At 46.9% G+C, this 26,914-nt stretch overlaps 1 protein-coding gene across 2 annotated transcripts; it reads left to right on the top strand.

Annotated features, from left to right (window-relative positions):
* The first annotated feature begins 14,835 nt into the window (after nucleotides 1-14,835).
* On the top strand, nucleotides 14,836-25,932 carry LRRC55 (leucine rich repeat containing 55). 2 transcript variants are annotated; one of them, XM_025452220.3, is made up of 3 exons: nucleotides 14,836-15,316; nucleotides 16,251-17,787; nucleotides 21,713-25,930. In XM_025452220.3, exons 2-3 carry the CDS (start codon nucleotides 17,067-17,069, stop codon nucleotides 21,946-21,948), a joined length of 957 nt encoding a protein of 318 aa, XP_025308005.1. In that variant the 5' UTR covers nucleotides 14,836-15,316; nucleotides 16,251-17,066; the 3' UTR covers nucleotides 21,949-25,930. The 2 variants fall into 2 exon arrangements, with proteins under 2 accessions (XP_025308005.1, XP_048952616.1); XM_049096659.1 differs by lacking the exon at nucleotides 14,836-15,316 and having other exon boundaries at nucleotides 17,059-17,787; nucleotides 21,713-25,932.
* The last annotated feature ends 982 nt before the right edge of the window (nucleotides 25,933-26,914 follow it).

The following is a 26,914-nucleotide window of genomic DNA, read 5'->3' as shown; positions in this document are numbered from 1 at the left end:
GGTTTGAAGAAGAAAATATGTACTGGCCACGATAATGAAAAAAACCTGGGGTTAACTAGCTTTAGGTACAGTCTGATGCAGGGGCTCAAATGATATGGTCTGTCTCCAGACCTCTCCATCTCTCAGCTTATCTCTTCTCCATGCTGATTTTCTTCTTGGCATCTTCTCGGTGGCTAACAGTTGCTCTAGACCTGTACCCTTCCAGATTGAAATCCAGCAGGAAAGAGAGAATGTCTGTCGCTCAAGGAAAATCCTGAGCCTGATTCTCACCTATCCAATGGGGCTACGTGACCATCCTGCACTGACCACTGTGTCCAGGGCATGAGAAGCTTTCATGAGCCTTGTCTGAGTCACACGCCCAACCCCCAAGCAAGAATCATATTGACCTGAGTATGGGGCCAGATGGATTCCTGGGGAAGCCAAGAGAGGGTGAAAGACAGTTGGCCAGTGACTCGGCCCTAGGTCCCTTCACTGGAACTGCCTGGCCAGGCTTCAGTGTACCAGGACCAGCAATAACCAAAGACTCATGAGATTACAGGCTGAGGCATGGAAACCAACCCTGCTGAAGACCAAAGTCCTACAGGAACTCATGGTACTGTGCCTTTTCTCAAGTCTCTGAAATGAAACCAATTCTTGACTATTTTGTCTTTCCTTTAGGACCCAGCCTGCTTATTTCCATCACAGGCTAACTGCCGCCGGGCAGTGGCTCTGGCCTGTGAGGACCTGTATTTTGAGGTTCACAACTTCTCCTACAAGTCTTGATTCCATCCATTAATCAACAATGCCATATCTCTTGTATCTTGGTTTCTCTCCTGCTCCACTGCCCTCCCCCACATCCATCCCCCAAGGATCAGGGTATATAAGCCATACAGTGGAGCACAAAGTATGATTACTACTTGGGGGGCTTTTGGGCGGTGGGAGGGTATGTGGCCAGGGCGAGGGGGTGATGCAGAAACTTCACAGAGGAGAAATAAACCGAGTCTTAAGTGATGATTAAGAATTTGCTAGAACCAGAGTGAGAGAAGATCATTCCAGGCATGAATCTTTGGATCCAAAACTATTTTGATCTCTCTTTACAAAAAAAGAAAACTCTTTTCTCAACCCAGAAGTTGTAAACCAGTGGCCCGCAGACAGATCGGGCTGACAGATGTGTTATATTTGGCCCACACAGCATTTTGTAGAATTTAAATTAGTTGCCAACATTTAAAAATGGTGAGATTTTACATAAGGATCTGGATTTTTGGCTGCTCTTGAAAAACTCAGGAGCTCTGACAGCCCTGGGCCTGAGTCCCCACTGGGGCAACAACTGACTGGGTTGAGTAGCACCTGCCCTCTTGAGACAGGGCAGGGGCCACACAACCTGCTGGCCTCCTTGCTGTCTCAGTCATCAGACTGACCCCTTGGGATTAGAGTTGGTGACCCTGTCTGTACTCAAAAAACTAACCATTTACTCTTCAGGCCATTTATTATTAGTATAGTGTAGTGTAGTGTAGGGAAGTATATCATACCCTATTAATCCAATCTGTTTACCTTACTCCCTTCCTTAAAAATCTCCAAATCAACAGAGCAAAGTCTACACACCCAGTGCGGACAGGTGGATTGATACAGGGGGAGTTGACCCCAATGCAAGGGGAAGGTTGACCCCAACCACCTTCCTCTACCTTGTCCACCAACTTCCAAACCCTAAAACCCTCTACTCTGAATATTTGTCATTTCCTAAGCCGTCTTTTTCCTTGACTTCCCTCCGCCTTCAGTGTCCACTCGAGGGCCCATCTCCTCTGTAGCTAGAGACCATCTGACTCTTCCCTCCATCCTCGGGGCCTCTGCAGGGGTTCCTGTGTTGCCGCCTTGGTGTCAGCACCTGCCATGTCTCTCTCTAATTATCTGTTTACATGGCCGCCGCCTCCACATCCAGGCAGTCTGAGATCCTTGAAAGCAGAAACCGTGACTGATTCATCTTTGCATATTCAGTGCCTTTCTGTATACCTTGGCAGATATCAGATACTCAATAAATTCTTGTTACATCAGTGAAGAAAGGAACAAACACACGGGAAACAAACTGGCAGGTGTCCATGGAATGTCACACTTCAGCAATGGTAATGAAAGAAATCCTTCTCACTGAAGGGCTCCTGTCTACTCTAGCCACAGAACGTGCGCCCTTCTCTGGATCCTCGTGGAAACAGTACTTAAGGATAGATCCTAGCTGAGTTATTAGAGGAAGCTACAAGGAAGGTCATAGAGCCCTTGGTTTTGATACAGAGGATTACAGAGCCAGAAAAGGCCTCAGCGCTGGACTTTGACCTTCCTAGATCCCCCCCAGCAGGTACAGGCACCAAAATCCTTGACACTGGGGCAGGGGCCCCAAGTATAGACTCCAGTCAGGCATAGTAGTGCCACTGCTGATACTCCAGAGACAAGTCTAGGATGTTCTTACTTTCTCACTCAGCTCCAGCCACTCTTCAATGTACCAAGCACCTCCTTACTGTTCCTTGAATATACCAAGCACCCTCTTGCTTCAGGGCCTTTGCACTTTCTACATTTCTCTTCTGTGTATTCACAGGGCCCCCTCCCTTAACTTTATTCAGGTATAAAATCATCTTTAACCTTATTAGAAAAGGTTTCCCTGATCACCAAAATAAAACTGCAACAGTGTCCCCTACTCCTTGACATTCCTAATCCTTTACTCTGCTTTACAGAAGAACTATAAGAACCAGGGCATTGGGGGACAGAGAGAGCCCAGGCTTGGTGTCACCAAGACACCCTCCTCTCTCCTTTTCATCTCTTATGTTTGCTCTACTTGTCTCCATTCTTTTCTACTCAGGCTTTCTCTACATGAAGGAGTAGTCATGATTCGCATCCTTCAAGCTCATAACAGAAAGGAGAAGGGATCCTTCTTACTCACCCCAGTGAGAATAATCTCAGGGAAATCATCTGATTAGCCTAGTTTGGGTCCCATGCCAATCCCTAAAGCCTTATCATAGTGAGAGGATGTGTCCTCATTGGTCTGGTCTAAGAGGGTTGATTTGCCTTGTCAACTTATCACTGTGACCAGAGGAAGAAATGTTCATCTGAATGGGGGCCTGGGCTGCTTACAGACTTGGAGCTAGGACTAGAGCAAGCTCCATCTGAACCAAATGGCCAAGTGGGTGGAAAATCGAGGAGCAATTACTCCCCGAGGCAGATGGACATGGACAGACAGTGTGCATCAGATGTGCAATTATGGCTTCCGAGTCACCAAAGCACCTCTTCCACTATTTACCCCCACTGAATCCTCACACCAGTTCTGTTCAATTGCCCAGGCATTATTACCCCTGGGAAAGATACACAAAATAGTGAACAACCAGCATGACACAAGCATTGACTGAGCAGAAGGGAACTGCCTCAGTCCTTTGGGGCTATTATAACAAAGTACCAGAGTCTGGGTGACTTACAAACAATAAACATTTTTTTTCACAGTCCTCAAGGCTGGCAGCCCAAGATCAGGATCCAGCACCATCAGGTTCTCACCAGGTTCTGATGGGGCTGCAGACTGCCTACTTCTTATGGTATCTTCACAGGGTGGAAAAGAGAGCTAGCCAATTCTCTCACCTCCTCTTCTGTGAGCGTGAATCCCATGATGAGGGCTCCATCCTCCTGATTTAATGACCTCCCAGGGCCCCAGCTCCAAATACATTTAAGGTTAGGATTTCAACATGTGGATTCTGAAGGGGACACAGACATGCCATCCATCCCAGGACTTCAGCTATGAACCATTGGGATGGCTGCTTTGGTGAACACCAGTGGGACCATAACCAAATTGCCTTCAATTTCCAGGTGAAGCCAAGAGAGATGTTGAGGCTTGTGCCCTGTCACATGGTGAGTTGGTGGCAAGAACCGAAGACCCCTGCCACCAGCTCTTTCCACTGTCCTAATCTACCCCTCTGTCCTCAACCATTGGGAAGGTGAAGGGAGTCAGGATTGGGGCAACCAGAGAAGAGTCGCTATTCGGATCCAAGCCGCTTGAAGGAAGAAGCCAGCACTCTGTAGCACACATGGAGGGCTGCTTAGCAGGTGTCTCAAAACCCGGGAAAGCATGGCCTGCCAGACAGCAGGGATTGAGAGCAGCCAATGGGATGAGAGTGTGCCACAAGACAGCAGCTGCCAGGAGGGCTGCAGCTATTCTGGGGGATAGGCAGTGGCTGCTGCATCACCCCAGCCCTATGCTCCAGCCCCCCAGTGCCTTATAGATGTAGGGTCTGAGACATGAGACTTCCAGACCAAGCCATCAGGCCAATGGAAGTCAGTCCCTCACAGAAAAGAGCACGACTAAATACTGTCTCAAAACCTGGGAAATGCCTAGTCATTGCCCCTGTTAGAAGTCACCCAATCTGCTCAGAATCATCCGGGCCAAATACTCCTGCTGGTTCACAGCCCTCTCAGGAGCTTCCCGGGTAGACTCTGAAATAGCCCCCTTTACTCACAGGGTGAGAGAAACTGAGGAATAAAGCAGCCCACTCCAGGCTGGTGGGTGGCAATTTTAATACAAGGGAAGACGAATGTGTTCCCACCCTCCCAATAGATCTCAAAAGTTTCTATAAAGAGGCTTTAACCAGGTCCAGTCATATACACTGTGCAGGTGTTTTCTTTTTTTATAATATATTTTTTTAATTTTTTTTTATTTATTTATGATAGTTACAGAGAGAGAGAGAGGCAGAGACACAGGCAGAGGGAGAAGCAGGCTCCATGCACCGGGAGCCCGATGTGGGATTCAATCCCGGGTCTCCAGGATCGCGCCCTGGGCCAAAGGCAGGCGCCAAACCGCTGCGCCACCCAGGGATCCCTGTGCAGGTGTTTTCAACACCACATCGCTATCCCTAAGCTGTGGCCTTGGATCAGTCTCTGAGAACAGAAACTGGAAACACATGTCAAACCCACATTCCAAGGACGGGGCGGGGGGGGGGGGGGTAGGGGTGGTGGTTTGAAGAGCCTCAGCGGCTGGCGTCCAGCTCACAAATCAATCAGCAGTCGCATCTTTTTGGTGACATTCCCCAACAGCCCCCATATGATTAGATGAAGAAACTGAGGCCCAGGGAGGGGATGCTCTTTGCCCCGAGGACCCACAGCAAACTGGAAAGGGAGTTGGCATTGCTTGATTTCTCAACTTGGGACCCCTTCATCTTGTCTGCCTCAGACTGGGAGGTGGTCCAATTCGCCATTCTTGGGGTCATCATCCTTCCACTTAGTGGGGCCAGTTGAACTTGACCTCCACACACCCCTTTCCTCCAGTAGAGGTTTTGCCATAGCTGCAGGTGTGAGTCCCTGCCCTCACGTCCTGCATGAGGACCACCCAGCACCAGCCTGAGCCCCACTCTGCCTTCTGGATTCAGGGCCTAAGCCAGCCCCAAGCAGCTCTCTGGGCCAAAGGCATAGCCCAGGCTCAAACATCGTGGCCCCAAATGTCTTTCCTGAAGAGATAAAAATAAAACATAGGTGAAAAAGAAATCCCTTCTTTACTGCTCTTGACAGGTCCCAACCTTCTTTCTATTGTGTCTACCTTTCCAGCCTACGTGGACAACGGTGAGCATTTCCTGCAGCTCTGACATACGCATCCCTGGGACAGTCCTCAGAGACACCACTGCTGCACAGCCCCTGGTTGCTGTGGGCTGTTTGCTCAAGGCTCTTGTCTCCTCCGGATATGGGGCCTGGAGCAGACCCAGACAAGGAAGGCAGATCCCCCTGATAGCTACTCACCAAAATAATGAGCCTCTGGTCCACTTTGCAGATGCTATGGGAATGATCCATTTTGAACCCTAGTGTGGGAACCAGGAGAATTAGAATCCCCACTTAATAGAAGAGGAACACTAAGGTTCAAAAAGATGGTATAGGCTTGGGCTTTGGAAGGAGAATGATCACAGAGAAGTTCCTCCCTTGCCATTGGCAGGCTGTGGGAACCCACACAGAGCACTTAGCCTCATGCCCTGGCACAAAGTAAGTGGTCAGTAATCTATGCATTGTCATCCCCAGGAGCAGAGAGCCAGAAAATAATAGAGCTACAGCTCCAACCAAGGCCTCTTTACTCTCATCCAGCAGCCCCAGGAGAGGACAGCATGGTGAGGAAAAGAATCACAGGCAAGATGCCTCCCTCCGGATGTGGCCGTTCCTCTATGCCTAAGACAAGATCGATGGTATACCCACGTCCTGTGCACAGGTGAGACAGAGTAAAGGGGTGTGGGTCACAGGGTGGAGGATGAGTGTCACCTTCCTGCAGTTCCAGGATATTTTCAGGTAAACCTCTGTTCAGCAGGACTTACCAAGGACAATCCTATAAGTAGGAGTGACTTCCCAGGGCCTGGGAAGGAAGCCCACAGCTTTTCCCAATCCCTGCCTCCCAGCTCCTCCCACTGAGATGCTACTGCTCCCCTATTCCAGAAAATCCCAGGGCAGCATCTGGGGTCTCTCCCACCATCCTCTTCCCAGAATCGTATAGATGCCCAGGCGAAGGCCACCACCCTGAATGAATGGGCCAGAACAATGATTCACAGTTCAGTGGTGCTAATTGGAGTTGCTCTGTGGTCTGGCTGTGGAGTCCAGGACCGGCTGGAAGCATCTGGACAGCATCAGAATCACGAAAGAAAGACATGTCGGAAGGACTCAGCCCCAGCAGCTGCCCACAGCAAAGGAAGATGCAGGGAACCAGACAGGAAGGGATGATGCTTTCCAAAATCAATGAGTTTATATTAATTGTATTTTTTTCTTTTTTACATTTCTCTACACAGCTAGAGAAGAGAGATCTGGGTAGATTATCCAGAGACAAAGGGAATTTCTAAGTCAAGCATTTTCTATCGATAATGAGCAAAGTAGTGCCATTAAGTACCCTATCAAAAAAGCTAAAAATAACTGGATATTTTTGTCAGTCATTACCATAGCATTGTTTTTATAAGCCCGCTATGTACATCTTATCACCCCCTTGGTTCATATTCAGAGGACTCGGGAGAAATAATGTTTTCCTTGTTGTTGCCTCTTGGTTCATTAAAATCTATAATTCATGGAATGAAGCAAGTCATCCCACCTGAGAGATGCAAAGCTATAAAATCACCTGAGGGGTGAAATCACACACAAAATGTTAACAATAAATAGCTTGTAGAAACATATACAGACACATGTCTAATGAAGGCGATATCTGCAATTAAAAAAAAAAGTCAATGAGCTTATAAAGAATACCTGACAAGATAAAAGAGGGAGGACAGAACAAGTGTACTGAGCGAATGCATGGCTTTCTCAGGGAGGTCGCCCCCACCCCGTGGTAGCATAGAGCCCTGTGTTGACCTACCAGGACCATCCCACATTCTCCCTTTGAGCAACTTTGCATCTGTACAATAAGATCTTTTTTCCCTGTATCCCTCTCCCCAAGAAGGGATCTTGCCTATTTTCTTAACCGCTATATTTCCAGTGCATAGCATGGTACCTGGTCTCACAGAATCTCTCTTTCTGAATCCCCTTGGTAGAACTATAGGTTCATGGCCAGCTTCTTCTACAGTCCCTTTATCACAGGCTTTGTGGACGGAGGTCAAGCGGTCATCCTTCTTCTGATCCACCAAACCTAGGTCCTGCCTCTGCCCCTGTGTCCTGTTTGCTTTTCTTTATAGCACTAATCATCACCTATTATACATGTGTTTATGTGTATGTTCATTGTCTGTCTCCAGAAAGTGAGCACAAGAGAGCTGGGACTTTGTTTTGTTCTCTGCTAAAGAGGGGACAGTCAAAATGCGTAACCACCAGCCAACATGGATACCAATCAGAATGGATATTGGCCCCAAATTCCCTACAGGTGCACACAGTATATCCATCAAACTTGGCTATACTCCAGTTCACAGGACAGGGTCTGGAATATAGTAGGTGCTCAATAAACATGTGTTGAATTAGTGAATGGATTTCAGCCACCCTTTCTGTAAAATGGGATAGTAAAGCTACCCAATATACATTGGTTCCTTTCTGGCCCCATGCTGGTCAATGCTGGACAACTACAGAGCAGTCGGTCCCTTTCTTCTGTTCCCAGCCTCTCTCCCACCACAGGAAATTTGGCCACGCAGGCTGTCAAAGAGGCAAATAATCTGCTCTTCTACCTCCTGCTCTGCTGGAAGCTGACTGCAAATTTCCACCTGTTATTTCACCCCTTTATATCCACTTCTATCTCTTTTACCAGTCTCCAGAAGCCTCTCTCACCAGTAGCACCATCATAAAGAGCAGCATCCCTAGAACCACACCAGACCTGTTCCACCCAGAGAGCTTTGATACGCTCTCAGCAAAGGGGGCCCAGTAACAGGTACAGCTACCTGATGCTTCAGAATGAACTCACTCATTCACACTCCAAAGACTTGTGAAGTTCTTGTGCTTATTATCTACCGGACACCAGAGGAAGACAGTAAACAAAGCACCGCACCTGCCCAAAAGTTGCTCACAGCCCAGCAAGGGAGACAGACAGATAAGCACGTGCTGATACTGAGAACTTCTAAGAGAAGGAAGCTGAGGACCACAGAGAGCTGTCATTCCTAACAAATTTTAGTTTGTTTTCTCATCTTAGTAAAATTAACTTTTCAGAGAAACATCCCTGATAAACGCCTGGTGACTCAGATTTATGTTGGCATGTCTGGGCCGAGCAGCTGCCTAGGACTTACAGGGCAATGGCAGTGACTCCAAGAAAGATTTGGCCACCAGAACACTGGGTGACAAAAGCAGCTACCTCCACTGACCCCTCATTTCCCGTCAGCCCTGGCCTCCTTTCCACATTTCCTTCTCCCCAAGGCTAGGGGATGGAAGTGAGAGGCAGAGAGCAGGAGCCAAGACCAGCCACATCACATGTGAATGAGCCTCATCTTGACATATGCAATTATGAGATTTTACTACTTGTGCCTGCAGAACATCTGTATCCGCCTTCTCAGTTCCTCTACACACAGCAAGGTGTGCACACCCGTGCACACATGCATGCACACATGAGCTGCACACGTGCACGCATGCACAGGAGCATGTTCACACACACACACACACACACACACACACACACACACACACACACTGCTCTGAACCATTTAGGAATGATGCAGGATGGTAACATCCAACTCCAAAAGGAGAATATGGGGAATCACCAAGGCAGAAGGTAGCAAACATGGAAAGAGCTCAAGCACCAATCCAGGCGTCCAGGAACCAAAGAGTAGAAAGCAAGTGCAAGCTGGCCCCAAGTAAAAAAGGATGGGCTGGGATTACTGCCCAAAAACAAGTGCAGTGTTTGGAGGTGTGGTTCCATACTCATCTCCACCAACGTCTTCCTGAAATAATGGCAATAATAGCAGTGAAAGTTTGTTGAGAGTTGGCAGTATGCCAGGTACAACGACCTATTTTACATAGGTCATTTCATTTTACTAATTCCCCCCAGTCAGGTGTTGTTGTTGTTGCCATTGTTGTTGTTGTCACATAGTCCTTGCTGTACCCACTGTGTTACACAGGCCTCCACCACATCATAATGCCTTCCAGGTTGAATCAAGACATTTTAAAGACTGAAAAAAAGGCATTCAACTCACTTTTATATAATAAAACAAATAATAATAGTAATGGGTTACCCATAGAGCTTCTAGAAAGGACCAGGAACTGTGCCAGGTTCTTCCTGTGTTGCGTCTTTCAAACCTCCTGGCAGCCCTGTGAGGTACATACTGAAACCACGCCCATTCCAGAGATGAGGAAACCAAGCACAGCGAGGATGAGTGACACAGCTAATGAGTGCCGCAGTATGAGTTATGAGTTAACAATTAACTATGAGTTGAATGTTGCTCTGCCTTATTGAGTTAACGTGATTCCACGTGCTTCCCAGGCAGCACCAGTACCCCTCCAGGTGCCACAATTCACAATACGTACACATATCTGGCTCCTCCAAACCCAGCACATGGAATTTCACAGATGTTTTTTGTTGTTGTTGCTGGATTTTTTTTTTATTGAAGGGGAGGGGCAGAGGGAGAGGGAAAGAGAGAATCTCAAGCAGTCTCCATGCACAGTGCAGAGCCCGATAGCAGGGTTCCATCTCACCACCTTGGGATCATGACCTGAGCCAAAATCAAGAGTACAAATGCTTTACCAACTGAGCCACCCAGGTGCCCTTATCATTACTGCTTTAACTATTATCACAAAATGTTTTTCATTGTTCTGCACTTACTCTCTAGTGAAATAAAGCATTTTTCCACATGACGTTTGTATCAGTTTTCAATTGCTGAATAACAAATTGCCACAAACTGATTGGCTTAGAACAACACTCGAGTACGAGCTTATGGCTCTGTAGTCCTGGCACAGTCCTGGCACAGTATGGCTGGGCTGTCTACCCAGGGTATTTCATGAGGCTGAGTGAAGTCCACACGTTGGCCAGCTACATTGTCATCTGGATCTCTAGGCCATCTTCTAAACTCATTGGCAGATCCAAGTCCTTGCAGATTCCTTGCTGGCTGTCGCCCAGAGGTCAGTCTCAGCAACCAGAAAGCTCTAAGCAACTTTCCACATGTCTCCCCACCCCATTCTCAGAGCTGGCAATGGACAGTATCCATTTTAAGGGTTCACCTGTAGGAAACACCAGCCTGGGTAATCTCCCTTTTGTTTAACACAAAGTCAACTTACAATTGGGATAGATCATGGGAATGATATCCCATCATACTCACAGATTTGGATGAAACTCAAGGACCAGGGAGTACACGAGTTGGAAATCTTGAGGACTATTTTAGTTACCCCTTGCTGTAACAAATTACCACAAATTTAGCAGCTTAAAAGAACTGTATTATCTTATGGTTCTAGATGTCACAAGCCTAACATGGGTCACCAGGGCTATATTCCTTTGGAGTCTCCAGGAGAGAATCTATTTCCTTGCTTTTTGTAGCTTCTAGAGGCTTCATTCTTTGACTCCTAGCCCCTTCCTTATCTCCAGGGTCAGCAAGTAGCATCTCCAACCTCTGCCTCCACCATCATCTTCTTCTCTAACTCTCTTACCTCTCATTCCCTTTGAGGGATCCTTATTATTACATTAGACCCACCTGGCTGATCTCATCTCAATGTCCTTAATTTAATCACATCTACAAAGTTCTTTTTGCCATAAAAGGTGACATACTTACAGGTTTCAGAGATTAGAATAAAAACACCTTGGGGGGCCTTATTCAACATACCACAAGGGCCATTTTAGGATATTGTCTACCATGGTGTTTGGGGTTTTGTTTTATTTTGTTTTCATTGAGATATAATTAACCTATATAACACTTTATTTTCTATATTTGCATTAGAGGAATTTATTATTCTATCAATTTTAAAATGATATCGGAGGGACCCTGGATGGCTCAATGAGTAAAGCACTGACTCTTGATTTCGGCCCAGGTAATGATCTCAGGGTTGTGAGATGGAGCACCCCGCCACATACTCCCCTCAGCCTCCAGACTCAGTGGAGAGTCTGCTTGAGATTCTCTTTCCCTCTCCCTCTGCCCCTCCCCCTGCTAGTGCTCTTTCTAAAATAAATAAATCTTTTAAAAATTAAAAAATAAAATAAATAAAATGATATCTGTAAGCATTTCTCAACATATTTTGCACAGATTATTTCAAATCACTTATGTCTAAAATCTGTTTCTCCACTGAGTTTCTTTCCTTTCTCTGTAATTTGGTTTTGTTATTTTTTTGCTCAAGGAAAACTTATGTCTTCAATGTTGCATGTTTATCAAAAGCCATCTTGTTGCAAATGACATTCTCCTTATTTCCTTGACACACAGAAAGACAAAACATCTTCTTTCCATGATTGGGACAAATGTGCTATTCTGTTCACTCCCTGATAGGCATTTTGTTATTATTTGTTTCTCTCTTTAATTCTTTGGACCATTTGGAATGTCTTCAATGCATAAAAATGAGGTATGATGTCAATGTCTCAATAACATTTCTTGCTTGGAGATGACTTTCAACACTGGTTTCATTTCCCATTTTTCATTTTCTCTATTCTGATGGTGAGAATCACTTCCTCAAAGCATGGTGCATCCCATGGTGATTTCCAAAGCACAAACACTAGGTAATGCCATTGGCTGATTTCCAGTTTGCAATATGTGTTTTAATCTTTTAGTTAGGAAAGCCTACCACCACTACTACTCATCATTTCCCCGTCATTATCATCATCTTCATTAACATCATGTGTGCATCCTTGTCCATTTTTTCCCAAATGGCTTCATCACCAGTTCACCAGATTCTGCTAAATACCTCACTAAATTATTATACTATAAAATTCAAAGTCATCTTTTCTATTTTTAAGCTTTCTCAGCAACTAGAGAGATTAACTTTCCATTTCTTCCTGTATCTTCAGTCTACTGAGGCTTCATAATTGTCCCTGAACATTTATTCTCATGTATTTAAAGGTTTTCTGTCATTATCTTAACTCGTTTGCCATGTATGTCAAGAAGTTATAATAAGTAAAATGATTTTTTCAATTCATTTGTATCTACAACTCTAAGATTAATTTCTGTGTATTTTCCCAGTAGAGTAAATCTTTGACATTCATGATTGAATAGTCACAGTTTCAATAGCTCACAAGAGAACACAAAAGGCCATGGTATGTAATAATCGTTTTACTGGGGCTCAAAATTGAATCACACCTGCTGCAAGCGTGCTACATAGGAGAAAGTCATTTTGCTAAAGGAAGTGGCCAGGAACACTGCATAAGAGCAATGCTGAATACCATCCATCCTTCACCTTTCCCCAGTCCTTTGCCTTGGTGGGTCACACTTATCCTCACTTTCTTTTTTTATTTTTTGGTTTTGTTTTGTTTTGTTTTTAGAGAAGACATCTTATACAATGGCCTTATATGCAATGGTCAGTGGGGGTTTTCTGAAGGTTTTGAGGCTTATCCTGTACCAGAATACATTCAAGTCATGTGCAAATAGGATATTTTCCTTTCTTCTCTCACTTTCAGGCAATTGGTTTTCCCTTCTGCATAAAGATTTCAGTAATTTTACACTCTGCCTTGTATTATATTTGTTCACTTAACAAACACATCTGTAGTGCTCACTGTGTCTATTCTAAGTACTTTATTAATAACGACTCATATAGCATATAATAACTCCATGAGTTAAACATCATCATTATCCCAACTGCAAAAGCCAGAAAACTGTTTTCAAGGGTGACAAGGCATTCTTGTCTAGATCCTATTTTTTAAGGAAACTCTCACAGGTAGTTTCCTTTACTCATAGTATTGGTCTTATTGTAAACATAAATTTCATGCTATGTAAAGAAAGAAAACTTCCATTATTTGTCACTTGTATGTTAATGTGCCTTTAGTCAACACTAAATATTGAAATGTTCTGACCACCTTTCTTAGTCTCTATTGAAATAATTCTGTTTTCTATCATTTTGCAGTTAATGTTAGTAAAGTATCATGTTAGCTTTGCTTTACTGTGGCCAACAGTCCTTGTTTATAATGGATTACTTTGTCTCCATGTGTTGCTCTGATTTGTGCATTAAGGTTAACATTCTATTTCTAAGCTCTTAAATGAGTTTAAGAATCATTCCCTTTTGTCAGGGAGGGGGAGATACAAATCATATTTACCTCAACCAATTCAATATATCAATATTAATGAAGTAGGTACTGTGTTACCCTGCACTAGACACTGTAGAACATGAAAGATTCAAAATGAATATAATATGAAGACAATGCTCAGCAGCAGAACTTCTAAGACCATAAAGGAAAAAGAATTGTGTTAGAGAAGACAATGATTTTGAGGACTTTGTACATGCCTAGAATCTGTACAACTTAACATGTGTTTTCTGCTCTTTGATTTTGGTTTTTCCAAGACTTAAGAAGAGGCCTTAGATCAACTAAGTGAACATACAGGACTAAGGTGACCCCTGTAAGGACAAAGTCTTCATCCATCTTACTGGCAACTATATGCCTATCTTATAGCTAAGCACATGGCTCACAGTGAGTGCTCAATAAACAATTATTAAAATGAAGAAATGAGCCAGCTCTTTGACCGAAGCAACTGGTCAAGCTGGTTTTTCAAATGCAACGTGGCTAGAAATTTGTTCAATGGGTCATCAAGAAAAGAGATGTTGCAAAGACTTTACCTTCATGTGAGGTCAGTCTGTGGGGGGAGGTATATGGAGCTTGAAAAAATGGAAATGGGATAGCAGACAGAATCCTTGGGACCTGGAGAAAGAGATCAAGACTATAAGGTGTTCTGGAAGCTTCCATCCTCCTAAAAATGGACCTGAGTGTGTCTGTAGCCCCAGGTACCCTGCCTGGACCTGTCACTTGGCTCTTTATGTCCCAAAACTCTCCGAGCTTGTGAGGTCAGGACTTAGGAACAATTAAGGAATACGGAAAAGGTCTAACCTTCTATAATTGTCCCTGGACAAGCCCTGAGCCAGTCCAGCCACCTGGTACCTGGGGACCAAACTATATTCAGACCCAGGGAAGCAGGTGCTACATATGGACTGAAGAGATATATCCCGTCAAGTGAGCAAACTTGTCACATGCACTTCTCCTCTTTCCTTCCATTCTTATTCATGTCTTCATCACCTTCCCCAATTTCTCCCCCTGCCCTCAAGAAATTCCTTTCCCTTTTCCAACCTATCTCTATTTTCCCTTATGGGCCCTCCTCCATCTCAGGTTCCAGATCCTTACTTTACCCCCACTCCAACCTCTCCCACTGGGCCTTCTTGCGCTCTCTGCCTGCCTGCCTCTCTGCCTTCCCCTTGCCCTGCCCCCTGCCCCCTCCCCCCCTGCCCCCCTTGCCCTATCACTAGGACCCCGCAGGTGGTTGTGGATTCTGCGACTGCTTCCTTCCAGTCTCTCTCATCTTAGTGGGGTCCATAGCCAGCTCTCCTGTTGCTCAGAGATGTGGAGGCAGTTGCTAAGAGACAGTGAAACGTCAGTACCTGGCCCTCGAGGAAAAAAAGGGAGCGAAAAAGGGAGAGAGGAGGGGGAGAGAGGAAAGGAAGGCGGAGGGAGGGGAAGACCTGGCGGAAGCCACATACCCCAGCAGCCTCAGCACCAGCTGAGTTTCGGGAAGAAGCATTCGGATTCTGTGAACTTTCTTCTAAGCATCCTCTCTCTGATTCTCCTTTTTGAGTAAAAGAAGGGGAACAGCCAGGCACCGGGAGCACAGGACGGGAAACCACAGAGGATGCTGCCCCGGGATCCAGGAGCCATGGAGGAGGAGAGGCCGGGGGAGGGGACTTGCCGGGGAGGCAATCTGTTCTCCTGAAGCAGCGAGCGGGATTCCAGGATGAGGGAGGGAGACCCGTGTATGCCGCAGATTGATGGCTGTGTCCTTGGAACAGAGTAAGTGGGCCCCTGAGGGCCTCTGGGAGTGGAAGGCGAGACCTTGGGGTTCAGAAAAATGGGTCTGGATAAAGGAACTGGGTGATTTCCCAGTGGGCGGGATTGAGGCTGGAAGTGCTGGGAACGGAGGCAGTGCCAGACCGAAGGGGTGAGGGAGGACAAGTGAGGACAGCCAGGGGCCACGGAGGATGCAGGCTGAGGGGGCCACCAGGGATGCGGGTGGACGGTGGGGCTGAGATACCGGGTGTGTCATCGTGCTGTCTCTCTGCCTGACCGAATGTGGGCGTGGGCTCACACTGGGGGGCAGAGTGGGGCGCTTGTAGAAGGGGCACTAGCATTAGGGGTGTGCATGGGGGTGAAAAATGGGGGGCAGACTGAACAGGGGGCTCTGCAGGAGTGCGTGTACAGAAGGCAGCTGGGCAGAAAACTGGGAGGTGTGAGCACAGAGCAGGGCAAAATGTGGGGTGATCACAGGAGAACAATGTGTGCATGTGGGTGTGTGTGTGAGAGAGAGAGAGAGAGAAAAGGAGAGAGGAGAGAGAGAGAAAGAGAGAGAGAGAGAGATGAGGGAGAGGGCGAGGGAGGGAGAGCGGAGTGCTAACCGCGTCTGAAAGGGCTATGCAAACGACCAGATGAGCGTGCCTGTGCATATTTTCTTAGAGTTGTTCAAGGGTGGGGTGTTTGATGCTGAGGGGCAAGGCTAGGAGGAGAAGCAAACACATCTCCCCCAGGACAGAACCCCCAGGAGGACAGGCGACCACAACGGGAGGGTGGGGTCTATCTGACCCTGCCCGCACCTGACCCACAGTATGCAGAGGACTCCGTTAGAAGCAGGGAAGACGCGGGGGCAGGGAACCTAGGGGGGCTGCGGGGAGGAGAGGGCCGGGGGAAGAGGGCTGAGTGGTCTCTGCCTGAGTGCTTTCCTTGTTGACAGAGGAAATTCTGTACCGGCCTGCTGAACACAGAGCCGGGCGGGGAGAGCGGCCCCGGCTCAGGACAAGTCGCCAAAGCTGTCCTAGCTGCCCGCCTCCTGCACCACCAGGACATATGGCTCTTTCCAGACTTGGCAGCCGACAGCGGGTGTCACTCGGGTCCTCCCCAACCTGGGAAAAGAAGAGCCTCCTTGGGGATTTCAGTAGATGCTGAGGCTGAGGACTCGGGCTATCAGGAGGCCCATGGGGACCCACTCCCCACCGGGCTCCCTTCTTAAAACACCCGCCCCAGGACCCCCTTGGACTCGAGTCCCCTGGGCTACCAGAAAGAATGGCTTCTGAGACTTCCCATGCTGGAGATCTGGCCTCCTAGTTGGTCCCAGACGTGAGACAGGGCTCAGGGTTTTTCGATGCCCCAGGACCTTCAACAGACACTTTTCATGTCCTTCCCCCCACCCACCAGCACCACCTCTCCAACATAATACAGAGAGGAAGCACCCAGCAGTCATGGGTGAGAGGAACACAGATCTACAAGGACCCTTCCACATCCACGACCTGCTAGCAGCAGGTCCAGCCCCATCCTCAGCTCCTTCCTCTCCCAAGTCTTGATCATCTTCTCAGATCCTGAGGGACCTCAGCTGGATTGATTGCCCCCTGGGCTCCAAAGGGTACTCCCTGTGGATCTCACCTAGGGAGCCCTCTGGTGCTTAGAGGCTCTGGGCAAAGGCTTGAGCCATGATACCACGTGCCCAGAAGCCCCACCTTCCAGGACTCTGGCCCTGATGTAGCTGTCTTTCGGAGGCACTGACTCTTGCTTCATGGACACGGCCTCAGCCCCAGTGGGCTCCCTACAGTACTGCTGTTGCCAGCTGCCTGAGATGGGTGACACCTGGTCCCAGCTGCCCTGGCCTGGGCCCCCCCACCCGGCCGTGCTGCTGGTCTCCCTCCTCTTGGCAGCCGGGGTGATGCACTCGGATGCCGGCACCAGCTGCCCGGTCCTCTGTACGTGCCATAACCAGGTGGTAGACTGCAGCAGCCAACGGCTGTTCTCCGTGCCCCCAGACCTGCCGAGGGACACCCGCAACCTCAGCCTGGCCCATAACCGCATCGCGGCCGTGCCGCCCGGCTACCTCACGTGCTACATGGAGCTCCGGGTGCTGGATCTGCGCAACAACTCCCTGATGGAGCTGCCCCCAGGCCTCTTCCTGCACGCCAAGCGCTTGGCACACCTGGATCTGAGCTACAACAACCTCAGCCACGTGCCAGCTGATATGTTCCAGGAAGCTCACGGCCTCGTGCACATCGACCTGAGCCACAACCCGTGGCTGCGCAGGGTGCACCCCCAGGCCTTCCAGGGCCTGGTGCAACTCCGAGACCTGGACCTCAGCTACGGGGGCCTTGCCTTCCTCAGCCTCGAGGCCCTGGAGGGCCTGCCAGGGCTGGTGACTCTGCAGATCGGCGGCAACCCCTGGGTGTGCGGCTGCACTATGGAGCCGCTGCTGAAGTGGCTGCGGAACCGGATCCAGCGCTGCACGGCGGGTAAGGCAGGTGGGCAGGAACTGGGCAGCCCAGGGGACAGGGGGGCTTGCCTCACTCGGATGAGCAAAGGCTCCAAAAAACAGGGAGGCACTGCGAGCTCTTTGGACCAGCACGTGCCCTGATCTGCGCTGGCCTCTGCGTGCACCGGCCCGCTCACTTTATCCATGCAGCCCTTGCTGTGCATGCTGGGCACCAGGGACCCATTCATGAATGACACACACCCCGCCCTTGCCTCTGTGGTGCTTAGGACCTAATGAGGCAGACAGATAGTAAGCAAGACTAGCTAATAATAGACAGTGTGTCCTGAGCTTTCATCAGGACCTAAGAGCTCAGCACTCATTATTTACCCCTACTTCTATGACCTCCATTTTGCAGGTGAAGAAACTGAAATCTAGAACAATGAAAAGACTTGCCCAGGGTCACTCATTTAGAGAGTATCAGGGCCATGGATAAAACCCAAGCTGATTTGACTTCCAAGCCCTGTTCTACTCAGCCAGGCTGCTTTTTAAGTGTTGTAAGTGCTGGGAAAACTCAAAGAAATAGAAATGTTTAATACTCTTTTAGTACTGACGATCTTCCAGTTACTATTATGCTTTATCCTAAGCATATTTCCTATTTAGCTCATCTCATCCTCATAAGAACCATGATGAGACCTACACACACACCCACTACTCTATAGAGAAGGAAACCAAGGCACAGAGAGGTTCAGTAGCTTACCCAAAGCAACACAGCTGTTAAGTGTGGGAGTCAGAATTCAAACCATGGCAGTCTGGCCACCTTCTGGCTATATCCTGAAGAGTCAGGTCCAAAGCTAACACAAGGAGGCAGGGTTTGAGTTCTGACTGGCCAAAGGGGCTCGGCAGAGCTCCTCAAGGTTTGGGCAATGGATGTGGCAATTTGACCAACCAATCTCAACTGAGGGCACACTGGGAACTGAAGGAGCCTGGAATCACACAGGCCTGATGGGCTCTAGCCTCACTTGGCAGCACGCAATGTTTAGTTGTTGTGCCTAGCCATCAGCTCTTGCGTGGCCACACTGAGCCTTGGCACCAGCCCACAGCAGCAGAACAACAGGAAATAATTGGAGGACCATCTCAGGGGCTTTCCCAGAGCCTGGCTCGGAGTGTGTTCAGAAAGAGCGATGCTGAATGAGGTAGGAGGGGGAGGAGGACTGAGTGGGGAGCCCAGAACCAAAATAGTTTGGGGGGGCTGTGGGTCACGATTCCACTGTTTCTACACAGCTGTGGGAGGAAATTCTCTGGGACCAAAATAGCTGGGGACAGAGATGGGGCAATGCTAGGGGGCATGAGGGGGAGGCTGCTTGGAGCAATCTGCCCACCTGCCCACCCTTTGCAGGCTGCACATTCTCTACTCTCTCCTGTGCACTAAGGACAAAGAGGGTACTCTGGAGCACAGCCTCCACCACACCAGGGGCCCCCTCTTTTCTGTGATCTCTGAGGCCCCCACTGCCCTTCAGAAGAAGCACAGCCTCCCAGAGAGCAGGAGAGGGGTCCGAGATCCCATCTGTTCAGCCTCATGACAGTGCAGATGAGCTCCAAAGAGGGAAAGTAACTGTCCAGTGGTCACAACTAGAAACATAGGTTCCCTGTTCTCTACAGAACATAATTTTCACCACATCACACTCTCCAGGATATTTCCTCTTGGGTGCAAAGAACTTGCCAGTGTTGGTAAGACCAGGCGATCCTTTTTCCTTTGTCACCTTTTCTTCTTCCACTATTATCCATGTTTTTTTGACAAATCCCAACAAAGAGGGACATAAGAGTGCCCTTGGGATATAACTCAGCCTCAAGACTGGTCTCTTGACCTACTAGAGGGCTTCAGCAGCCCTTAGGCTCTGATCCTGAATTCACTCAGGGTCCTGCCAGCTGCACTCAGAGCCTCTTCTGCTGGGTCCATACCAGTTGCCCTCAGTTCCCCCACATTCCCCAGCTTCACATTATCTTGCCACCACCTCAGTCATGCACACAGTAGACTTTGGAGTTCAGCATCTTCAGTTCCAAGAGGAGAGTCCTTGATGGTCAACTCCAGACGTGATCTTGTCCTGAGCAGGGTCTGGAGTGCTGTGCATGTGGCCTACAGGGACCCCTCCACCTGGAGTTTGGAGAGATTGCATCTTCTTCCGAAAACCGACTCCTCATTTCTGAGGAGAATGAAGTTCATCCACTTGTCAAAGGGGTCAACTAAAATCAATCATCTTATTCTTTGCTCTCAAAAACCATAGAATGAATAAATAGCATTTATGCACCACCTAATTTAGAAAGCTTCTTCACATTGACTCTCTTAGACAATTTAGGTTGAATTATCCCCTTCTTATGGAGGGAGAGCACAAGAGCCAGAAAGGTCAAAAAAGACTTGCCCAAGGTGAAAACTTTATTAATATTTATCTACTGAACAAAGGAATGGCTGCCGGCTGAAAAGCTGGTGCTTGGCACTTTTTGGCCAAATTATTCCCTGACACCACTCTCATCTCTAAGGCAGGACCCTCACTGACCTGTCCAGGGAGACCAGTTTAGGATAATAATAAAAGCACACACTTACATAGTACTTATTATCCAGCAAGAATGTATTATTTACATATGTTAACTCATTGAGTTCTCACTACAACCCAATAAAATAGACACTATTTTACAGATGAAGAAAGCAATACACACAGAGGTTAAGTAACTCATCCACAATCACACACCTAGTGTGAAGTAGAAAGAGGATTTGAACCCAGAACAGTATCTTCAGAGCCCATATTCCTAACCCTATATTCTACATACCTGGAAAAGCCACATGGGATAATAGAAAGACCCAATGCTTCAGAGTTGGAAGCATCCATCCACACATTCATTTAACAAAGTCTCATTGAGCACTTTCATAAAGAGGAAATTATTCAGAGACTAGGGACATCATGGGAAAAACTTATATTTAAGGGAGAGAAGACTGATAATAAAGAAACTATGAGACATGATAAATATGATGGAGAAAAATTCTTTTTTAAAAAAGATTATTTATTCATGAGAGACACAGAGAGGGAGGCAGAGACATAGGCAGAGGGAGAAGCAGGCTCCCCGTGGGAAGCCCAATGCGGGACTCAATACCAAGACCCTGGGATCATGCCCCAAGCCAAAGGCAAACGCTCAACCAGTGAGCCACCCAGGTGCCCAAGATAATGGAGAAAAATTAAGCAGAGTAGGGAAGTAGAGAATACCCAGAGGAAGGTAGTGTGGTATTATTATGTTATATAGAATGATTTAGAAAGACCCCATTAATAGGGTGATATTTGAGCAGAGTCCTCAAGGAAGCAAGAGATGGAGATGTGCTAGGATTCAGGAGATAAATGAGACAAATACAACGGCACCTTCTCTCCACCCTGAAAAGGGACATGCTCACGGTGATGGAAGAATGATCAAAAAGGGTGGGTGGATTGAAGCAGAGTGAACAAGGAGTAGAGGGAAAGAGACGAGAAGAGTCCTTGGACATGGTAAGGACCTTGGCTTTCATTCCATGGGAAGGTAAGAAGTCAGGGGAGAGTTTCAAGCTCAGAGTACATGACAGGACTTCAGATATTCAGCCACCTGCATCAAGATGGTTTAAAAGCAGAAGCTAGAAAACAGTTAGGAGGCTATTGTAAGAGAACATAATGTGCCACGAAAGCTCCAGATCTACCATCAGTAGTGACTATTGGACTAGAGGCAAGTTACTAAACTCTCTGAGCATCGATGTCCACAACTATAAAAGCAGGTATAAAAATACTTGATTCAAGGGCTATTGAGGAGAGCAAATAAGGTAAGTAAAATTTTTGATACATAGAAGAAACTCAATTTTAAAAAAAAATCAACTTCTCTTGGGAGAGGTGAGGAGCTATCCATTCTGCTTCCTCTCTTCCAGCCCCTCACCACTCCTGGGTTCTGTGTTGCAGATTCTCAGCTAGCTGAGTGCCGAGGTCCCCCTGAAGTCGAGGGCGCCCCACTCTTCTCACTCACTGAGGAGAGCTTCAAGGCCTGCCACCTGACCCTGACCCTGGATGATTACCTCTTCATTGCGTTTGTGGGCTTCGTGGTCTCCATTGCCTCCGTGGCCACCAACTTCCTCCTCGGTATCACAGCCAACTGCTGTCACCGTTGGAGCAAGGCCAGTGAAGAGGAAGAGATTTGATGTGGGCTCCTGGTGTCCCTCCATGCTGCTGGCCACCACTGCTGCTGACCACCAGACACTGCTCACTCTGGCTCATGGTGCGCCGGCCACCTCTGTCATGACCCAAACAAGGTCAGGAAACTATCTTTGTGTGAGCTTCAACTGTGGGCCAGACACTGTGCCAGAACTGGAAATGTCAGGTGACTCTGACCTAGTCCCTGCTCCCAAGGCTCTTACCTCTAATGGAAGAGAGAGATTCAAAAACTATTCCCTTTAAGACAATTTGTCAGCACTCTCAGAGGAGTTATGAAAGCCCAGAGGAGGGATCATCAACTGTGCCTAGGAAAGTCCAAGAGAATTACAAGAATGGAGGCAATTTGTGAACTGAGTCATCAAAAATTGTCTGCTTTGTCAACTAGATTTGGACATGAGCAAATGACAGAGGCCAGATCATGCATGATGTGTGAGAACGGAGACTAATCCTTGTAACTTAAGCACATAGAGCAGGTGTGACACAGGACCAAAACTTCCCTCTGACACCGAATCTTTCAACTCCTGGAGTTGCTTGCCACTGCCTCCAAAGGGAGAGAACACCTCCATGCCAGCCCCCGAGGCCTCCTCCTGCCAGAAGTTACCAGATAAGACCACCTCCTAAGGACTGCCCCTCATACTATATCCATCAATTGCAGCCTACCAGTGAGGTCCCAGGTACCAAGTGGAGGTATCTAATCTTCTCCTGAATCTCACTCAAGCTTTGGCTTCAGAAGAGGGAAGCAGGAGGACCAGCAATGGGGCAGCAAGAGTCCTGGCACCCTGGAACTCCTAATTTTGTGACTGTTCTTGCCACGGTGCTCATGCCAAAGGATCTCACCAGGAAAGTGCACTGTAGCATGAGAGTAGCCAAGACTGATGGAAGAAAAGGCCACCAGAGTTGTGACTATAGGAGGATTTTCTCTTTCTTCCAAGAAATTCACCCATTTAAGCATCAGGGTATGAGAGCTATTAATTACCAAGCACTTGCCAGTGTCAGACACTGTGATATGCTCTCTCCACAGGCAATTCTCTTTAATGCACACATCAATCTTGTGAGGTAAGCGTTGTTATTCCCATTGTATAGATGAGGGAATGAAGGTTCAAAGAGAGTTTAAAGTCACATGTTGCTTAACAAGCAAAATAAAGTCTGTGCTCTTTCTACCCTATCCAAGCTGGGAGAACACCACAGTTCCCTCTAAAGTTATATAAGTTCAAATTAAAGTAGTGTTGAATAAGTGCTCCCAATGATGGCCAGGCTCTCTTCTGGGCACTTTTAAATCTACTGACTCTCCTATTTCAATTCTCACAGCAACACTGCCTGGTGGTCTTTATTATTTCCATTTTACAGTTGAATTAATTGTAGAGAGCTGAGTATCTTACCCAAGGCTATCTGGGTAAACTCTAGAAGCAAGGTGATAGGCAGCTCCATTCAGGGAAACCGTGTCTAATCAGTCATCACAAATCAAGTTAACTTCATGTGCAAAGCACTATTATCATCATTGCTGCTGTTAACTCCATCCTCATCATCAGCTTCCTCAGATCCTTCCCTGTATTTGTTCAGCACTGGACAGCTCCTAACAGGCTGTTCAGCGTCATTCTTCTTGACTTTTCACAACCCTAAGTGGGAGGCAAACCAAACATAATTACTCCTATTCTGAAGAATGGAAAATAGAGACTCAAGAGCAGGTGTGACTTGCCAAAGCAGAAAAGTTGAGACTCAACTTCAACTTGGCTCTCTCTCCAGCTTTCCCAGGTGCTTGGGGAAGAGAATGGCCAGGATGGCAGGGTAGTGGGGCTCTTGGATTCAGCAGCCATGAACATCCAGTAGATCAGCTAAATAAAAGGCAGCAAAATCCAGCTGCTGCACAGATTTCGATGAGCTCAGAGTAGAGCAAATCACAGCCTCCGAAACATAGAAGCAGCACAAATAACACCTGAATAGGAGTCATCTGCCTTGCAAAGTGTAAATAACACATTAGAACTAGTGGCCATGGTGGTAGTCATGCAAAAAAAAAAAAATTCTTTGGGAAACAAGAGAGGAAGTTGTGCTAACCCCTCCTACTCAAGCCCTGCTGTGTTGTGTTGCAAGTAATACAAAGGGTGCAAGAGAACTGTGGGGTGAGAACCTCAGCAGGATAGGAGAAGAAATTAAGGCACAGTCCAACATGTTGGTAAGGTTGGCCAGGATAATGATTAAAACAGGGGCTTTCTACATTGCCCCCCAGCTCCAACAATGTTGCATCACCCCATCCTCCTGAGAGAAGAATAAAGGGAAAAACAGCATGTCAACTTCCAAGAAGTCTTCCCTTACTCATGCTTCCCTGAGCTAGTCAACCAAAAGAGCACCTAGAAACTTTGCTAGACCTGGGGTACTTGAAATTTGTATCCCCTACATCTCATTAATAACATTTGTGCAAGATCCTGCTCCTGTGGCATCTGGAGTAGAACTGTGCCTGCTGTCCTCTTCCACTATACCCAGGCTACTCTTCAACAGTCAAGCTAACAGCCTAATATATTTGGAGAGGAAATTTTAGAAATAGTCTTGACACAAATAGCTAAGCCTCCCATAGAGGGACACCATATACATCTATTATAATCTCCTAGAGACTCTTATTTACTGAAATATAGTTAATATATTTTAAGATATGTACCTTTTTGCATAGAACTAGAATGAAACAAGACACCTAATACCCCCTTGAATTCAAATGTCCTTTCTAATAAGACTATTTGTCCCCATTAATGGCAAATTTTTCTGAGTAAGATACATGACATTTAAAGAACAGATTCTTCTCCAGCAGCTAGAAGATCCCCAGTTAGCTAAAGCACAATAATAAAACTTCTCACCTGACAAGGAATTCCATGTCTCCCATCACCACCACCCTCTTGTGCAGGCTATCAGAACCAAGCTTCTAGAAGCACACCTCTCTAGAGGTAATATAACTGCCCTAGTTGTAAATGTTCACACAATCCTGCTGACCAAGAAACCATGAAGATATTCCTACAAACCTTGGATAAGTTTTTTTCAGACTAGTTAACGTGTAAATATTGGGGCATCTCTGAGGCAATGTGTCTGTTCATGAGGTTCCATGAACGTTGGGTATCTACTGATATGGGGCCAACCTCTCTGGAACTTGAGTTCAGTTCTCTGACACAGTATACTCAACCATCTGTTCATTGCATCACTTGGTACAATAAGTGGAATCCCATTAGGATTGGGTTAGGGATCACTGCTCAGAAAAATATAAAAAAGAGATAAATGTGTGGCTGAGGCAACCTAGCAACAGCCTGACTGCTTCCCTCCATTCTCTATCTCTCAGAGATTTGTCCTTATCACAGAAGCTTCCTTTATGCTGGGCCAGAGGATATCAAAGTTTAGCTAACCAACAGTGCTATGATAGTGCACCAAGAAAATTGTTCTTTAGAAAAGACCCCAATCTGTACCACACCACTCTGGACCAGTTGATTCCGGTCACCAACAGACAAATCCTCACCTGTTTCTCCATTCCCATAGGGAGTACCGGGAAATTCTGCAGAAATAGGTCCCCAGAGTTGCTATAGAGTTTGCTAGCTCTTTTCAAGGAAGATGGCATATGGTTTGAATAGCCCAAGAAAGGCATTTCTCTTCAACCATCAGGAAACACCTACAGCCTCCATTTTCCTTATAGATGTTTTTGTGGATATTGCTCTGACATTCTTTTCAGCTCTAGAAGAATATAAGGAGACATCTTTGCCCATTTCTCAGAAGAACAATTTCCCAAAGCTAGAGAATCTTGTCTGCTCTACCCACCTCAGAGGAGGCAAAAGGGAGATGAAGGAGGCAAGTTGCAAAGTCCTATGTAAATCACCACCATGTTTGCCACAGCTTTGGGTTGGAGAGCTCTGGATTCACTGAGCTCTCAGTTTTTCTAAGCTCTTGTCCTGTGGAATGCTGATGTCTGGGGGTGGGAGGGTTAGGGAGGGATGGGGAAAGGGAAGATACCAACCTTTGTATGGAGATGATTTTATAACCATGCACTTTTGTAACTGTGAAGAATTTTTCATAAATGTACATTAATAATAAAGAGTGTATAGTTTAACAAATTCTCTAAGGAGTTGTGAAGAGGAGGGGGGAGGCAGGGAAAGAAAAAGAGAGAGAAGAACTAGGCAGAAACAAGAGGATGTGTGCCAAAATATACACACAAAAGGTCTATGGGGAGGGAGTAGATGGGAATAATTAGGAGATGTGCCAACCATGGAGGGGCATGTGTGGGAGTAGAAGGAACATCACAGAAGCATATTTCTACCAGGCAAAAAAGAATACGCGTGTGTCTGTATGCACACACCCTTATGTGTAGGCATATTTTGGTGCCTGAAATTACACAAAGAGGAGAGCATATGTCTTATACATGTTGGTGTTTGCAGCTTGGGTCATCTATAAAACATGCCAAGGCAAGTGGGTGTGCCTGCCTAATTAGCATCACTAAGGAGCATGTGCCAGGGAGATGGTCCACACCAGCTGTGTAGGCATAAGGACCCTATCTTGGGCATACAGGTAAAACAGGCATCTAAAAGCATAGTGTAGGGGCTAGAGGATGCCATCACTGGTATAGATTCAGTCTCTGTTCTCATAGGTTAATAAAGAAGGGAAGGGATTCTTGACCTCTTAGGTCTTGCAAATGTGACCTACACACCATTGGAAATGAGATGGTTGGGCAGTGTACCCCGGGGAAAGAGACCCAAAAAAGGAGCAAAGTGTACTTCTATAAGTACAATGGCAGGGGAAGTGGCTCTGAGCAGGAAGTGATCCAAGCAGGAAATGGCTCTAAACAGGAAGTGGTTCCTTCCACCAATAAGGATTTTCGCCTTCCTATATGCCTCCCACTCCACTTGCCACAGGGCATGGACAAACACTGCACTCAGAGAATAAAGCCACTAACAGGAACACAGATACTGACTCAGAGCACTCACAGAGAAA

Source organism: Canis lupus, chromosome 18 (genome assembly GCF_003254725.2).
Source record: "Canis lupus dingo isolate Sandy chromosome 18, ASM325472v2, whole genome shotgun sequence".
Taxonomy (NCBI): Eukaryota; Metazoa; Chordata; class Mammalia; order Carnivora; family Canidae; genus Canis; species Canis lupus.
This window is presented reverse-complemented; position numbering and strand designations above follow the sequence as displayed.